Genomic DNA, 19291 nt, shown 5'->3' with positions numbered 1-19291 from the left:
GGTTTTGACGTAAGACAGATCAAATATGTGAAAGCAGCAATTAAGCACGACTATTTACTTGTTTGGTTAAAACACATTTTCAAATTCAAGGGACACACGAAAGCAATTGTATGATTAAATGACAACTTGTACATACAAAGATTGTCAGCAGAAAGTTTCTGGTTATTACCCGGGTTATTATCAGGTTATACCGCAGACAAGACCTTGTGTTATGAAAGCGTCTACTGTGCTTGTGAGTTTCTGAATGGAACCGTTTAAACATGTTGTACTCCTATAAACAAAAAACATTCTGCAAGCTTTTAACTGTGGACATTGGACAGTGCTAAAATATTTCACATCCTAAACCACATGCTTGCTGATTCAAGCTGTACCAGTTAAATTGAAATAGAGACCTGAGTAGCACTTTACTAATTGGTGTTATTCTTAGGGCTACACGACACAATACAGACTGCAACTAAAGGGCAAACCTTTTATTTTGAAAAACAGGTCTCAGTAATAGGTGTTCATTGGGTTGCATGACACCTGCATACTGTAGGCCCTTAATGACAAATAACGTGAACCTGCATGAGAATGCATGGTGGCACAGCAGGCAACTCAGGTTAGTGTCTCTGTGGAGTTTCTGTGCACATTTCACCATGTAGGTTTCCTCAGAGTTCTCTGGTTTTGTCCCACCTCTCAATAACATGCCTCTAGGACTGTGTGAGGACTGTGTGTGCATGATGCCTTGCAATAGACTAGCATCATTGGGTGTGTCCCTGCTTCACACCCAGGATAGGCTCTGGATCCACCATGACCCTGACCAGGTTAAAGTGCTCACTCAGGATGAATGAATGAATGAATTAATCAACACGAACATATATAAACATTAAAACTTACATGATTCCAAAAGGCTCGAAATGTTGTAACATAACACCTGAGTTTAGTGACATAGAATTTTATTGACGTAAGGTTGTGTTCTGACACTTTCGCAACTGGGTTATGTTAGAAGATCATGATACCTGCCTTTATATCTCACTGTACTACTGGTAAGTCAGAGTCAGATAATATGAGGTACCTTACAAGATGTCAATTATTATAACATTCTAACATAAATCAGCCCAGAAAGTGTAGTAACACACATCGTGTGTGACGTGTCATGTGACTTAAGTGTTATACTAGCATGATGTCTACATTTATACTGATAACCAGCCTGAAAAAATTGACAGTTAAGCCATTTGGAATAAATCATTATTGAATGTTAATGCAGGTTTGTCAGTGGTCTTGAAGGGTTTATTTAGCCCTATGAGCACTGTGTTTCTGAGATCTGCAGGCTTGAAAGTTCTAGTTACTTTTCAACGTTTCATTTTTCCCCTTTACGAGAAGCTATACTCCAGCCTATGGTAAACGATCTGCACTTCTATAGCGCTTTTTTAACCTTAGCACTTCTACAAAGCACTTTACACCGGTTCTCATTCACCCATTCACATACACACTCACACACCAGTGGTAGCAGAACTGCCATGCAAGGCGCTAGCTTCCCATCGGGAGCAACTTGGGGTTCGGTGTCTTGCCCACGGACACTTCGGCATGTGGAGCCTAGATTAAGATTGTTTAAAGCTTTTTAATCATTCAATTTGAGAATCATTAATGGCATACAAGAAAGCACAAACACTGTTAGTTGCATGCAGTGTAACTATGCACAATGCTTGAAAATCCCACAGGATAAAGACATGTCAGAGTTAAACAAACAACAGCAGTGCCAGACACTGTTTACCCTCTATTCCCTTTCTTTTCTCCTGTAAATCTTCTCAAGGGGAAGAACAATAGCCCAGGTCAAGGTTCACGGCCCTGTCTATGTTTCCTGCAGTAACAGAACTGTAAACATAGAGGTGATGGCACAAATCAAATGTGAATATATGCTTGTGTTGCAGGGTCCTCCAGGTCCACATGGAATCCCAGGTCGCCCAGGGCCTAAAGGACTCAAGGTTTGTACTTCTGCATGTCTAGCTGTGTGCTGTAAACAAATATTAATCAGTAGTTGCTCTTTTCCTGCTCAAAATGGCAACATCTATTATCCCTGGTACTAAAATACAGTGCATTTACTGTTTAGCTCTTCTGAGACTCGTATATTTCGTTTTTCATATGAAAGCATCTTCAGGAACTGCTATAAATTTATTCAGTATCTACTGTAAAAGTGTAAAAGAGTGAGGAGTGTAAGAGTAGGGGTTAAAGGAGTTAAAGGAAAAATCAATATTTAGAATCAATATGTGATCTTCGGTGATGCAATAGATTTATTTCAGGATTCAATTCTGATCTGACGTTTTTGGTTTCAATTTCTTTCATCAAAAAGGTGCTCTACGTTCAACTAACACAATGCTGTTGGACTGCGTGCTGATAGTACGGCCAATGGGAAGTCATCTATTCATAAAGTGACTGATGCAGCAGCACTTTAGTCTTTTAATATGTCCAGCTGTCTCACCTCCTCATCTGTACACTCTGCTGAAACAGATCAGATTCAAATGCTTTAACTTTCAAGCTGTTATCACTGTCTACACCATCATGCTTATAAATCACTAACTAGACAAATTGATTGTCTGCCATAAATCAGAGAAGCTGGATTGTATTCTGAAACTTTTTGCTGTCTCCACTATCTCTACGTTGGCTTTCTCATTAATATGACATTGAAGGTCAGTGAACAAAAAAAAATTAAGCTCTTGCTCTTTTGTTTTTAGGAGCTAAAAGTAAAATCATATTTGAGATAGTTATATATTTTTCTCTTTTTTAAATGCCAGTGAGTCATGAAACTACATCATCACCCAACAAATCATTACCAGACTCTCTAATCACAAATATTTAAACTTTTCAAATAGTTCAGACTTACATATATCTTTTTTTCCAGTTCTATTTATCTATCTCATTTCCAGCTTTTCCTAGTATTTCTATATATGACCGAAATATTTCATCTGTAACAGCAAGTTTTCTGTCACTTCGTTTCATGTTAAGCCACTTCTTGTAGCACACACACAGACCAATTTCTCAAGAACTCTCTTGGCTTGATAAAAGCCAACAAGTGTACAGTTGCTGTGAACCTTGTGTCCTGAAATAAAGACACACTCCTTCAGGTCAGAAAGCTATGATCAGCCAGAAATGTTTTAGGGATAATAGCCTAATAATTGTAATACTAATCCAAACATGTATAAGCTTTGACCTATTTATAGCTCTACATTATGAGCCATTGCATGTATGTGACTGTTATCAGTCTTGACTTGCAAAACTAAAATTACTTCTGAAATAGGTATACACCATGTTCCTGTGGTTAAAGATGCTGAAGCGATAATGAGAGCATGGCACTTTTGTCCGGCAACTAAACAAGCAAGCACAAAAACAGTTATTATGCTAGCTTTGTGGTGAGTTTGACTGAATAAAACATGAAGACTGAGAGGAGACATGGACACTAATTCAGACTGCCACCCATTGCCTGAAAAGGCAGAAGAATGTGCCTGGTGATTCCCGGTGTCTTTGGCGAGCGTACTGTAACTCTTTCTTGCAGGCATATATGGGCGACACTCTTGTATAAATAACGGACTTGGGTTCAAGAGCATTTGTTGGCCATGTCGCTGTAAACTGCCCTGGAGATTCTCAATGGTAGAAAAGCTGCCTTACAGTTTTCTGTCACTGCTGTTAGTAGTCTGCAGCTCTTATAATGCCGGACTTTGGAATGAAAATAATGCATATCCAGTGCTATAATACAGTAGCACAGGGTATATGGTATGTATCATCTTAATATTGCTGTGTTGGCCATTGTAAGAGTGGTATATGAACCTTGTTTCATCAAAAATGAGTGTGAATTCAAACAAATGGTTCAATTGGTTTGATTTCATACAAAGTTATAAGAAAAGGTACAAACTTTGAGTCCAATTTGCTGTCTCCTCTACTTCTGCATTGAGTTTCTCATTAATATGACATCGAATGTCAGTGGAAAATGCTGAGTCAGGAAAAGAAAGGCTCTTGCTCTTTGGGTTTTAAGAGCTACAAGCAAAATCTGACAGATATCAATTATATTTGAGAACTTAAAAAAATTCTCCTATTAAACGACATTAAATAATGATAATGCATCTTCCAACAATAGTTAATAGTTAATAATTACATATACTTTTTTTCCAGTTCTATTCATCCATCTTATTTCTTAATTCCTCCAAGTATTTCTATACTTAACCTTTGTTAACATTTCGTTTGATTTAAGAAATGCAAATTGTTCAACCTCAAATGGTCCAAATTTGTGTTTCTGTGGGGTTTTGATGAGTCACAGGATTCACATGATCCATTTTATTTATTTATTTATTTATTTATTTATTTATTTATTTATTTATTTTACAGTAAACTCAGGCCTGGATTAACATCCAGATTGGAAGAGTGCTGTATTGGAAAAGAATCAATAATGGGGTGGTGTGAGGATTATTTTCAATAACAGCATATTGAAAATTGGCTTATTCCTCTTATACCACAGCAATTTGCCAAAGCTAATTAAATATTTATTTATTAGAAGGTGACATGTCATACATTGCATTTATAGTTATGTTTAATATTGTGGAATGTCAGCAAAACTATTTAGTCCAAGTTCTCAATTACATTATATAACCATAAACAGTCTGTAAAGAGTCAATAAACAGGACAGAATTTTTTTATTTGTCATGTCCCTGAGAAATTGCAAAGGACACTACAAACTCTTTCATTATAACACTGAAGACTCTTTCCAAAAATGCTAAATATGTCTCCATATGGACAAGCTCGTTTCAACAATTGCAAACTTTTTTAAAACCCGCTTATGTGGAGTGTCTTCCATCCAAATCCCTGTGAACATTGTTACTATAGACATGATAATATGTGAGTAATAACTGATTTTAGAATGATTTCATTCATATAAGTCTTGCACATGAATCTACAGTCAGGGCTGAACTGTACCCTCTGACCAATCATATTTGATTATTCAACAATGGTTTAGTCCACTTGGTTTTTAATATACTGTATGCCAAGGCATAATTATGATTATAATAAGTAATAATAATAACTGTATGTAATGTAATAGTAATAACTGTAGGATGCAATGTTGCAATGTCACAGTGACTTGGAGATTATATTCAGTGATTGATACTGCTCTTTGTGCCATTAAGATTCAATAGCCTGCTGATATTTTTTTATAATAATTGAGTAGTTGGTCTGATATGTGAAAATTGTCATATGATAAGATATTTAGTCTATGACTTGCAGATCAAAAGTGTGCATGCACATTTGCAATATATCTCCCTATGTCGGAGGCATGTTTTACACACACTTACAGTACACATGTATCCTGTAAAAGCCTCACTTGTTTCCTGTTTGTGTGTCATAGGGAAGAAAGGGGGACCCTGGACTCTCCCCTGGCAGAGCGCCAAATGGAGCAAAAGTATGCACTTCCACTTGACTCCTAATGTAGTAGCATTAAGGCATTAGGCAATGTATAGCATTGGGACTTGCAGAAGCGTAAACAATGGAAACACAGATGTGTATAAACTTATATTAGTGCCATCCATGTGTATGCAATTTGTTGTATATTATTGACATAGTAGTTATAAATGTTATGTTATGACATTCACTTTTTCAGGGGGACCCTGGGATAATGGGACCACCCGGACTACCTGGACAAGCCGGTCGACAAGTAAGGAAATTCTTAACTAACCACTACTTGTGATTTCACTCTCCAGGTGCTTGGAACATTTGATTACCCTTAATGGCATGTGTGTTTAAGTTTTCCCAACAAACATCATAGCTGTGGAAGAAATCCAAGCATATATTATGCTATAGTGGGTTCTCAGACCCATCTGTGTTGTGGCATATAAATCAAAGCCGGTAAATGTTCTCCAGGTTTGTGGGTGAGTGATTGCATGTTATTTTATGTTTGGGTTTTTCCATGAAGAGAGGCCTTCTCCGTGATTCAGGCCAGTGTGAAATCCCATTGACTCATCTGAGTGAGAAAGATCCCAATTCAGTGTAGAACATCTGCATTGCGGTGGATGTTTCTTCTCATTTGTTTGGATGAAAGCCTAACAGGCTCCATATACGGCGAGCTGGTGTTCTCTGTCATATTCTCTAACACAGTGGCCAGCTTATGACATCATAAAATTGTGAAATGTACATGTTCATTATTTCACACACTGATTAGGGGTCATTATGCCTGGCAAATAATCTGGCTCACTCAGCACCTTTTTGTCAGCGATGATTGATGATGTCAGTCTTTTTGCAGCTGCATACCTTTGGGTGAAACTTCCCTGTGATACCTATAAAATTGCATCATTATTTCTAAAACCATCCCCTGTGAGTTGTAATTTGTCGTTTATCAGCTGTTAGGGAATGCGATTCTTTCAGTGGTATCAAATGAGCCAACGAGCTTCGTGCCAGTGTAGAAAAGTCATCAGTCATGTTTTTGAGATCATATTAACAGACCAGCACTGGACAGCTTGAGAGGAAACGACTGGTTCCAGCCGGCCATTTTTTGGACTTGAATGCTGAGCGACTCCGCCTGGCGTCATGCCTGTTGCTCGCACTCCAGTGTCCTCTTCGTGCTCACTCTCTCTCTTTCAATGGGGAAAGTAGGATTTTTGTTCCTAAGGATTTTCCAATTTCATAGTCTCATAGATGAAGCAATATGTCATTTGCAGCGGGTCTTTTCAGAGCCTAATGCATGTCCAGTGATGTTTTATAAATACTCTTTTGCATGTAGTAATGCTGAGCAGTGCATAATGACGCACATCACATTCACACGGCAACCTTTTTGAGTGCCAATATGTTTTGAGGCAAAATGACTGCTTGAAACATTGTAAAGTAATGGAATTACCTGGCTGCCTTGTTGCTCACATATGTCCTTAATCACAAAGTTGCAGCTGAAAAAATACATTAAAAGCTCGTGGAAAATTACTTGGAGACACTAGTGCTGCTAAATTACCACTGGCACTAAACACAAGATTATTCCATACAATCCCCCTGTCTAGAGAAGAAGCCATTTGAATGAAAAAAGATGGCACGTGAGGAGCAGACACTAATCAGGGTATAGAGAATGTATGGAGCTGGATGTATTTATCTGCATTGCTAGCTGACAATTAGCTGGAAAACAAATGGTCTTGATTACCAATTGTGTATGTCTATGGATAATTCTTCAGACTCTTTCGCACACATTCTCAGCATAAAAGCAGATGTCTTGTCTGGCAGTGAGAGACAGTGTTGTGTAATAGGACAAGCGCAGGCTAATAATGTCTGTTACAGTACAGTGTAGTATTCCACACTTTTTACTGCAATCTGACTCACTGAAGGCATTTGGAGCTCAGTGTGTCATGCACTTATATGCCACTATATAAGGTAAAAGGGGGATTTTTTTTTTTTTAACGTACTCCTATTGTGAAAGCCAAAACATGACTCAGAAGTATTTATGAAATGCAGATGGAGCAAAAAGAACATCATTTTGTGCTTATCTCTGTCATCCTGATCCAGGATCAGTTGTGCTGTGTCAAACTGATTGAATTTCAGGGACTACGGTGCTGAATGCTGATCTCAGACCAGTTGCTTTACTGAAACATCCTGCTGACAGTTAGCCTCATGGCCAGGCTTAAGAGATATCCTCAGGCTTCATTGAAAAATGGGTAAACACTGAAATGAAACCAGATCAGGGTCACCAACAGAAACGGTTCAAACAAGAGGAGGGGGCAAGCTGACATGCTGACTAGTTTTAGTGTGGAGTTATTTGAGTGGCCAAGGCCCAGTGGAAAGCACATAAAAATAATCAACACTCCTGGGGTTTTAGATGGTGGAAACCATGAAGGAAGCTCACAAATGTGTGGGCAGAAAAAGAAAAAAACTAAATTCTTATGAGACTTACACGTATAACCGTGATTCGTTCCGCCTCGCTTTTGCATTTTTACAATAGTGGGATTTCCCTCCTTCTATTCTTATGTGAATTGGAATACACTTGACTGAGGGGAATGTTGATGTATAGATAATGTTTTGTAGCTGTTAAGGAAACATGAACAAAGGCTAATTTGGTAGGTGTATTACAGCCTATCCTTCTTTTAAGCTCCTATCACACACTCGTATGCTGACAAAACAAAGCCTTGACTTAAAAATGTGCACATGAGTCATGCTAAATCGGGTACTCCGAAACACATGCTGGAGACCTCTGTAGGTGTCTGTCTAAACAGTCGCGACGCAGCTGTCTACTATCAGCTATCATGCCACTTCAGCTTTCCTCAGGCTGTCGCTTGCCCTCGGTCTCACCCTTGTTGCTTTCCCTTGTTGTTTATCCATTCAGATAATCACCCTGATCTTTGTTCTTTCTTCCTCCAATCACAGCCCCTGTTCTAATAGAACTCATGAGTAGCCATAAAACCAAATGTCTGCTTTCAGCAAGGAAAAAATAGACACAAGTGCTGGAAAGTGCTGGTCTGAGTCAGCAAGTCAGAGGTGAATGATCATTTGGGAGGAAGATGGAGCCAGAACGAGACATGCAGAGGGAGGAATGTGAAAAGGAGTAAAAAAAAAAAAAATATGTAAAAACACACTCACTCACACACACACACACACACACACACACACACACACACACACAAATGAAAATCAGCCAAACTATGTTCCCATTGTGTCTGATTTTTAAATGCAAGGAGAATTTTATGATATGAGATATTATAATACTGTCCATTTTAGTCTATATACTTTAGTAGAATAATCCACATATTTTAATATTAGACTTAATACTATTAGAGAATTATTCATTTGATCTTTTTCCTAGATAATATTACTTGGAGTTATAACTCTAAACTACAATCTAAAATCCTTTTAAACACTACATTCGTGTCAGAAATGGGTAGGAAATGTCAGTCACTATACCTCACCATAAAACACGCTTTTAAAATGAATGATCATCAAAAAGGAGCTAGAGTCACTGCAGCTCATTGGCAGGAGATGTTCTGTATGTTTCATGGCAGAAAGGAGTTCATATCAGGCACAGTCCAGTTTCAGTGTATCATTTGTAAGCAGCAGGTTGTTAGAATCATTGTCTGCCTGTTTTATCAGGTCTTGTCCATGTGAATGAAAGCACAAATTTCTGAGGAAGCGCAAGAACTCACAGCCAGGGATCCATCTTGTCTTCATCAGCTGCACTCAGAGCAACAGCATTCAGAGCAAATCCAAGTCGTTAAAAGCACCAATTTATCAGTTTGCTGTAGAAGACAGAGTGCCACACTCACAAGCTCTGCCAAGATTCTGGTCCATGATCTGGATTCCATTATCCCACACACACAGATATTCACACACCTTATACTCTCCTTATACTGAAACGACATGCAAAACACACACCAGGAAAATGCACACATGCCAGCCTTAACAATTTGCTAGGCGTAGAAGATAAGTGTCTTTCATTATTAAAAAAATATGCAATTGTTTGCAAATCGCAGTGCTCCCAGATTTCGGGATTTTGCGATCACAGAAATTGATGAAAAATCAAGCAAACTCTGCAATATTCAGAAGAGCTTGCAGTTTTTCTGTTACCACAGATTTTCTGCAGATTTTGGCCAAGATGTGTCATCACATCACAACACACATTCAGCCAAAGCTGTGGTATAACGCAAAAATATCATATCACAATTTTAACATTTTGCATTACAATATATCATTTTGCTTTTTGACATATTTGGACAAGCAAACAATTGATCCTCTTTGTGTGATAAATGTAGGGGTGTACTTACTTTTTCCATGTGATTTATTTTTTGTTCATTTAAATTGTGAAAACTACTACAAAATGTTAATTTTATGTGTCATTTGATAGAGTGTATCAGGCACTTTCAAAGAGGATCAAATGTTTGCTTGTCCAAATATGTAAAAAAACAAAAACAAAAAAACAATTTCCATGTGGTGTACTTATTTTTTCACATGACTGTAGGTTCATAGATGTTTGTCAAACATTTATTTTATTTTTATTTTTTAAAAAAGGTATTTTATGACAGAATGGAAAGAAAGTGAAACACAATTTTTTTTAAATGTCCAAGCAGTTACTAAGTAACAAAGGCATTCTAAAAACACTGAACTGATGATATAGATAATATTCAGATGCCATATCATGATATTGCTCAGCTCTACCCTCAACTCCTCAGTGTCTCTGGCTTGCAACACTAGAGGGCTGTTTCAGTCTGGGAGATAAAAAATTGGCACTGATGGTTGTCCTGGACTTTCTCATTTTCTTCTCCATTGCTGTGTAGTTTGGCATGGCTGGCTTCGCCACTTTAACTCTTCTCATGGGACTGAGGTAGCCTTATATATACAGTGTATGTACATAGGTGCATCTCAAAAAATTAGAATATCGTGGAAAAGCTAATTTTTTTGCGTAATTTAATTCAAAAAGTTGAACTTTCATATATTCTAGATTCATTACACATAAAGTGAAATATTTCAAGCCTTTTTTGTTTTAATCTTGATGATTACAGGTTACAGCTGATGGAAATAAAAAATCCAGTATCTCAGAATTTTAGAATCAAGAATTTATAATACAGAAATGTTGACTTTCTGGAAAGTATGTTAATTTATGCACTCAATACTTGTTCAGGGCTCCTTTTGTATGAATGACCGCATCAGTGCGGCGTGGCATGGAGGCAATCAGCCTGTGGCAATGTGTTATGGAAGCCCAGGTAGCTTTGATAGCGGCCTTCAGCTCGTTTGTATTGTTGGGTCTGGAGTCTCTTGTAGATTCTCTACGGGGTTCAGGTCAGGCGAGTTGCCTGGCCAATCAAGCACAGTAATACCATGGCCAGCAAACCGGTTACTAGTAGTTTTGGCACCGTGGGCAGATGGATGGAAATCAGCATCTCCATAAAGCTTGTCCGCAGAGGGAAGCATGAAGTGCTCTACAATCTCCTGGTAGATGCTGCATTAACTCTCGACTTGAGAAAACAGAGTGGACCAACACCAGCAGATGACAAGGCACCCCAAATCATCACTGACCGTGGAAACTTCACACTGGACTTCAGGCAACTTGGATTCTGTGCCCCTCCACTCCTCCTGCAGACTCTGGGACCTTGATTTCCAAATGAAATGCAAAGTTTACTTTCACCTGAAAAGAGGACTTTGGACCACTGAGCAATGTTCCAGTTCTTTTTAAAGGCTCAGGAAACTTTTGCAGGTGTTTTGAGCCATTATTTAGCTGATTATAGCTTCTCAGGATGACATTTCTGTAATAAAAAATTCTTTATTCTAATATTTTGAGATAATCTTTTTATCCTGTGTCATTCCACTTTATTGCACATAACTTTATTTACGGACTTTAATGTTGTGAATTCTTTATATTTGCGGATTTCTTGAGTTAATACCGATGTCTGGTGAAAATTTCATGTGAATAACCTCATTGGAAATATATTTACTGAAATAAATGTTGATGCATTCAATACTTATTTCCCCTATTGTACATCATTCAGGGATGGACTGAACATTGTTCTTTGTCTTCATCTCCACAGCAATCATTTCCAGTATAGAGATGTTACACACTGTACATGCTTGCTTTGATCAGTATTTCACCCCTGTGCCAGCTTATTATTTATGTTGTTATTTTGCTTTGAAAGGAGGCTACCATAATTGCATGGCCTTTCAGGACCTGTGTGTACTTAGTAAAGAGATTTGGCCTCCCACCATGCTGTCTTGTGCAGTAATTTGCTGTTGATGGATTGATTGGCATTGGCAAAGTAGCAGCTGCAGGGTGTGTGTTTGTGCAGGCGGTAATCCTCATCAGTGTTGGAATGCTGAGACATACATACAGCAGCCACAACTATGAAGGCCTGATGCACTGTCTGTTCTAGGTGTAGACAATTCCTAATACACATGTTGTCTGCAGCTTTCTTCCTTACTGCCTATATATATATACACACACACACACACACACACACACACGTAAACGGTTATTACTTCTTCTCAAATATAAATGTGCCAAAAAAAAATTAGGTGCCAATTTACATTTAAAATCATTGTTTACATACGCATATTTGTGTTTAAATAAAACCATCCAGTCTCCCTGTGAGTTCAAACAATCACTTTCAATCACTTCCTTGCACTTGCCTGTGTTGCTCTTTTTATATGTACACTATATGGCAAAAAAGTGTGTGGACACCTGACCATCACACCATATGTGTTTTTTGAACATCCCTTTCCAGATTTAATCCCCTCTTTGCTGGGAAGGCCTTGCTCTAGATTTTGGAGCATGTCTGTGAGGATTTTCCATTCAGCCACAAGAGCATTAGTGAGGTCAGGCACTGATGTTGGGTAAGGAGGCCTGGCACACAGTTGTCATTCCAGTTCATCCCAAAGGTGTTCAGTAGGACTGAGGTCTGGGCTCTGTGTAGGCCACCCATGTTATTCCACTCCAACCTTGGCAAACCATGTCTTCATGGACCTCGATTTGTAAGGAAATTCTAATGCTACAGCATAAAAAGCCATCCTGTACAATTGTATGCTTTCAACTTTGTAGCAACAGTTTGGGGAAGAAGCACATATAGGTGTGATGATCAGATGTGTACATACTTTTAAGCATATATTTTTTGCTCATGTTCATGCTAGGTGCCAATAATGGAGGGCACTATATACTAGCAATGATTTTAAAGTATTTTTTGTGGGTTTCTGGGTAAAAGGGAATTACAACATGAATGAATAATTTCAGCTACTGTTAGTTTAAAACAGTGCCTTGCATAATTCTTCAGAATGGTTTGATTTGGTTTCTTGGCACCACAAGAAAAACCAACCTTTTTAAAAAATTTAAAACACACCTCTTCTAGTTCAAAGTTTATCTACCCAAACTTACTTTTAATTACTGTGAACATGAAGGTGATTACAAGTTACTCTGCCAAGGCACACACTGCTGCGTTGCTTCTTAATCGAAAACAGTTCATTCAGCAAGGCTTACCCGAGTTGGTTTTTGTGACTTACCAATACAATATTTGCGTGATATTTTAAATGTTACAAAATCATATGCATAATTCTTCATATCTGTACATAATTATACATAATCCTCCATAGATGTCTTATTGCTCATATTTTAAGACCCTCACGTCATTTCCCTAAGATTGATTGTGCACTAAAGCAAGCCTGCACAATTCACTAGTGTACTTAACAATGGCTTTAATGATGATGACCTCCAGAAGCTCAAAGAATATATGGGGAACTGAGTTGACTCTCCAAGTTCTGGATGACATAACATAAAATCTTCCTCGGGAGAGTTTAAAGGTGCATTCTGCAATTATTATGATTGGAAAGTGGCTCCAGATCTGCTTATAAGGAATAACTGTTCTGTACTTAAACAATCATTGAGTTCCTTACCACTCATTGCTTTTCCATTGCTGGAAAGATTTGTAACAGGCTTTGTACGGGTCAGTTTTGCATGTTCTGCATGGAAACTACACAGTGGGCTCAGTAGGAGTTTCCTTTAGAAGAGTCATGATCTCCGTCTGGTGCTGAGTTACAATCAGCTGACTCAAGCCATTTAATGGGCTTTGTGGTGATACTCCTACAATGTTAAAAAAAAAAAAAAAAAAAGATCTCACTATTCATGAACAGCTCTTTATGAAGATAACAGTTTTTCTGTTTTTTCCTCTTGTAATTATAGTCATTCAGCTCCTTTTCTTGGGCCCCTGCTGATGACCAACACTGTTTACTGGAATGATCTCTCACCCTATTCTCATTTTTTCTCTCTTCAGGGACAAAAAGGTCATCCTGGTCCACCTGGCCATCCTGGAGAGCCTGTGAGTTTTTAATACTCCATTATCTTCCTTTATGTATAACATTTCTGTTTTCACTTCAGTAGAGAGATGACATCAAATAGTTCTGTAAACTCTGTAGAATGTTGTCCAGCTACAGAGACAGTTTTGATATAGAAGAATGGACAGAAACAAAACCACTGCATGCTAAAAATCACTAAAGATGCCATAAATGAATATGTGTAGCTATAATCGGTTTGGCCCGTTAATATTAAACTTGGCCAGACTGCCTGGTTCTGTGTGCTTTCTTTTAGACTTTATAATGGACATATTACACACAGTGAATACTTGTGCTTCAGTACTTTGTTACACTTTTATAAGACTTTTTTTATGTAAGTTTATGTTTCTTAAAAGTTATAATAATGCTAGTGCTCTTTAAGTAGCTTTCCATTGCTGCGAATATCCAAAACATTTTTGTCAGAATGATTCATAGCCCTTACTTAGTAGATAGCATACAATTTCATATAAATTCTTTCCTTGCACAGTAATTGCATTTGGCTTACTAGCCCATACAATACATCATAAAATGACATTCATTGGGTGGCATTACAAAGTTCCATAAGCTGAAATAATAAAATGTACATATAAATTATAAAACTTAAATGCATTAAAAGAATAAGCCTATGTCCTTGGTTTTGGCTACTTCCAAATGCACCTATACACATATATGTCATGTGAAAAAAATAAGTATACCACATGGAAATGGTTGGCTTTTTTTTTGACATATTTGCACAAGCAAACATTTGATCATCTTTGAAACAGCGCCTATTAATGAAGTTGATATACTTGAACAAAACCACAAGGAAAAGTATCATTTTCAATCATTTATTCAATAGAAATATCAATAAATGTGATATTCTTCTGTGGAAAAAGTAAGTACACCTTTGGCCTCAGAAGCTAGTATTGCCAACTTTAGCAGAAATAATTTCTTTAGAAATGATTCCATAACCCTACATTTCTTCCTTTTGAGCAATTCATTGTTAGATGTGCCAGATCATTATCCTGTTGAAAGGTCCACTTTCAGTTCAACTTCAACTTTCGGACAGATGGCCTCACATTATCTTCAAGCACGCTTTGATATGATGCAGAATTCATAGAATTCATCAATGAATGCAAGCTGTCCAGTCCCTGAGGCAGTGAAGTAACCCCAAACCACAACATTTCCACCACCGTGCTTCACAGTTGGTATGAGGTGCTTCTCCTGAAAAGCTGTATTTGGTCTGCACCAAACATATCTGCTGTTACTGTGGCCAAACAACTTTATCTTTGATTCTTCTGTCCAGATCACATTATTCCAAAAGACCTGGTCTTTGCCTATATACTCATTGGCAAACTGTAGTATTGCTCTAATGTTCTTTTCATACCGCAAAAGCTTTTTTCTGGCACAATCCCAATGTAGGTCAAATTTGTGCAATCTCTTTCTGATTGTAGAAGCATGCACGTTGACACCAGTTGCAAGAATTACTAGCAGATCCTGTGATGAAATTTTGTAGTTCTTGGAGATTTCTTTTTGCATCAGATGTTCTGCTCCTCGGCTGAACCTGGCCAGTCCTGACAACCAGTCCTGGAGAAATTGGCAGTCGTTTGAAATCTGCACCAGATGATTTTCCTTACAGTGGAATGATGTATTTCAAATAATTGCCAGACTCATAGACATCCACAACCATTTTTCTGAAGGCCTTACGGAACTATTTAGATCCTGGCATGATGACACCACACACCTCAATAGCAAAGGGAACACCAGACACTAAATGTGAGAGTTTTAAATAACAGCTGCACTCCCTAAGCAGGTTCTAATCACTGGCACCCAATCTTGAACACCTGATTATAGTTTTATGGATTTGAAGGTGTGATAAATGTAGGGGTGTACTTACTTTTTCCATGTGACTGATTTTTTTTATGTATCATTTGATAGTGTATCACCTGTATTAATAGGATAAAATGTTTGCCTGTCCAAATATGTAAAAAAACAAACAAACAAAAAAACAATTTCCATAGGGTCTACTTGTTTTTTCACATGACTGTGTGTGTGTGTGTGTGTGTGTGTGTGTGTGTATACATATAAATAAAATGGGGAAAAAGCTATTTAATATTAGGCAGGTGAGTGACATGTAAATTTACCAAAAAAAATCATTGCTTTCCTCAGCTCTTTCTACATTTCTCATAATTTATTATTTATAAAAAAAGTGAGTTGTTACTACTAATCACATATGTATTGGGATGAATTCATCTTTTCAGTATTTCTGTCACATCAGTCTCTTTCTTTCTATACCATTCTTCAGGGAGACCAAGGGCCAGATGGAAACCCGGGTGCCAAAGGTTATCCTGGCAGGCAGGTGCAGTAAATTTCCTGTTGTGCTGCTGGCTTGTACAGTGGTCTTAGAAATGTATGCACAAAAATTCTGTACAAAGCTAAAGATAAAGCCATCAGCTCTTTACACATGCTCCATGTTTGACATTCTATGACATGGAAAGTAAGTTTGTCTTATAGGCAAGACTGACACTACACCACATCATGCCTAATCTTCTTTGAACAACCTTAGGCATGAATCACATTCCCAAGCTCTGGAACATTGTTTGGCACGTCTCTTATGGCAGCTCTCAGCATGATAATTTGTGCTCTGGTTCATCCTCATAGACTCCAAACTCTGCACATCTGGCGCAGTGATTTGAGTTTGGCTTTAGTTGAAATGTTTATTATAGCAGAGATTCACAAATCTGGACAATACTACTGCATTGATTATTAGACCTGCTTTACAAAGGCCAGCTGGAGTGTTGGCCAACATGGCAGATTACAGTCATACTGTTGTCTTCGGTTTAAGTGAAGATGCTCTGTGATTTGAGTTTGTTTAAATGTACCTGAGCCCCATATGTGAAATGCAGAAGAGACCCAGAAATGTTTCTTTCCATGAACTGCCCCCTATAAGTGATCTCACATCCACAAGATTTACCATAGTCACTATAACTACAACATTTCAGTGTTCCAGAGCGCCAGTCATTTACATTGTGGCCTGCTTGAATTGGCTTCTATTAGTGGAATTGTAAATATTTGAAAGAACGTTATATGGAACTTGAGGTGGTGTTGATAGGAAGTAAGGAAACATGGCTGGAGATGAGGTTTGTAGTTTACAGTTATCAGTCTATTCTTGTTTAAAAAAAAAAGCCACGCTGGTTTTCTACTACAACTTTAATAAAAAACAGACAGTTTGCACATGACTCTTTGCTTCATCAGCACAGTTATGTTTCTCATTACAGCATGCTAAGATCAGCATTGGCTTTGTCAAGCTTGATTAGTTCTCAGACATTGCTTTATTGTGCATGGATTGCAATTGCATTAATGTTAAAACATTTGATACACTTTCTGATAAATATATGACAGTAGATATGTGTGGCGGTCTGAGAAAACCCAGCCAATGGCATAGTTGTTGAATTCTGGCAAACAGCCTATTAGGGTTTTTGGGGTTTTCTGCCTGTACCATACTTTTACCCCATAAATATACTGTATTTTACAAAAATTATGTGGAAATTTACTTTTTAACCTAGTCTATCCTGCTGCAAATGTGTTGTGCAAGGAGCCAGTTTAACAATTGCAAAGGTAAATGTAGTCAATCTGCCTAAAGATGTCTAAAACCTTGCTAGTTAAGTGTTATTTCCTCACAGAGTGAATGTTATGCTTTGATTGATATCTAACAAGTTGTTGGATACTGAGTTGTCATCAAGAAATAGACATATATCTGAATAATTTAGTTTGTAATCAGACATTAGCTGTCAGCGTCAGTGATGATGGAGCGTGCCGTGAGCATGGAAGCTTTAAATGCAGTTTTGTCCCTTGTTCACCACTTGATGGGGTTTCCCAGCCCGCTACACATTTATTAATGACTTAAATTGCTTGATGTGGCTCAACAGAGCACAACAGAAAAGCATTTGCCATGTCCTCAGGAGACTGTGGGTCCAAATCCCAACAAAGCCACAGCCATCCATGGCCAGGAGTCAAGGGAGCAAAAATGGCCATGCTACAGCTTTCTGTATGTAAGAGGGTAGATGGCACTATCCTCCAAGTGTTATGTGGACTGTGAGACAGCAGTTTGTAAAGACGTGGTTGGCCTCTTCGAGGAAACCCACTTGGTAGTTGTCATATGATGGGGAAGAGCTGGATGGGTTGGCAGGTGACCAAACTGGGAAGAAAAATTATCATTTAATAATAATAATAACAAGAAGTACAATAATAAGAAGAAGAATCACAATAATAATAATAATAATAATAATAATAATAATAATAATAATTGCCTGACCCTGCATACATTAATTATATAATATTAGACTTCACTTTAAGTAATCATAGGGTTTCAGCAAAGATAGCTATAAAACATTAAAGACAGATGTGGACTTAACATTGGTAGTCTCATGAAAGATAGACTGAAATGAATGCAAATGCAGTTAGTTTATTAATAGAGCTGACAAACTAATCCAAATCGTGAACCAAAAGTCATAAACAGGAAACAGGTAATAATCAGGTGATTAGCAAACCACAAAAATCCAAAAACCAGGTAGCAAAACAAGATCAAGACCAGACTGTCAATACACAGAATGAACGGCTTGGTAAGGTCAGGTAAACACACTATTTATGGTGATTGGGAACAGGTATACATGATTAGAAATCGGGTGACTGTGAACATTATAAAGTTCATGTGTTTTGGGAGGTGTAGTCTGGGGTTACCATGTTTGTAGGCCACACTGCATTCTGAGAAGTGTTGTTTCTTGACAATACTGGAGTTGACTTGACAGGCACCATTATCCTAATATCGATGTGTGCATAGTATTATGAATGATTTCAGCTGAAAACCCAAAATGCTACTTCACAGTTTTGTGTTTTGTAGGGGTTGCCAGGGCCAATAGGAAATACAGGACCAAAAGGAGTTCGGGTGAGTGACTTCAAGGAAGTCAGTTCTTATGTATTTCCTGTCTTTGGCTATAGGAAATCTAATGTATTATACTAAATAGATAGTTGGACTCCAGGGCAATAGCATACACTGTGCTAGATCTTTGCTTGCTTTTCTTGTTCATACAATACATAGTGTCTACTGACATGAGTGCAATTCATTTTCTGGACCCTTTAAACATATAACCCAGTGTCTTAAGATATATTTATTTTTGGATGATTGCTAAAACATAAACAGCTCCTAGTCATTAGCCATATTTTACATTTCCAGTCCCTTAAATAAACCCAAGTTTTACAGAATACTGCATTATTTAATGTAAGAAGCTTTGAAATCATAAATCAGCAGTCTATTATGGTTATGTAGAGAAGCACAAGACTGTAAACATCTTATATTTGCCTGTTTTTGGTAGTCAGAGTTGATTTCCCTTATAAAAGTATCAAAGTATAACATTTTATTAGTTCTATATGTATATAGTATGCCTGCATTATCAAATGTTTAAACACATGCACACACAGTTTGGAAGATTGGTTCAGAGTAAGATTTACTCTGTGATGACTCTTG

General features: G+C 37.7%; 1 protein-coding gene across 2 annotated transcripts in view; it reads left to right on the top strand.

Annotated features, from left to right (window-relative positions):
* Positions 1-19291, top strand: part of col27a1b (collagen, type XXVII, alpha 1b) — a 73085-nt gene that overhangs the window by 16276 nt on the left and 37518 nt on the right. For both annotated transcript variants that reach the window (XM_017452503.3, XM_053674527.1), the window contains exons 5-10: positions 1911-1964; positions 5369-5422; positions 5621-5674; positions 13731-13775; positions 16073-16126; positions 18668-18712. In XM_017452503.3, the coding sequence (XP_017307992.1) occupies positions 1911-1964; positions 5369-5422; positions 5621-5674; positions 13731-13775; positions 16073-16126; positions 18668-18712 (306 nt within the window). The remainder of the gene's footprint in view (positions 1-1910; positions 1965-5368; positions 5423-5620; positions 5675-13730; positions 13776-16072; positions 16127-18667; positions 18713-19291) is intronic.

The sequence above is a fragment of the Ictalurus punctatus genome, chromosome 22 (genome assembly GCF_001660625.3).
Source record: "Ictalurus punctatus breed USDA103 chromosome 22, Coco_2.0, whole genome shotgun sequence".
Classification (NCBI taxonomy): Eukaryota; Metazoa; Chordata; class Actinopteri; order Siluriformes; family Ictaluridae; genus Ictalurus; species Ictalurus punctatus.
Note: the sequence above shows the minus strand (reverse complement) of the source record. Positions and strands in the feature narration are given on the sequence as shown.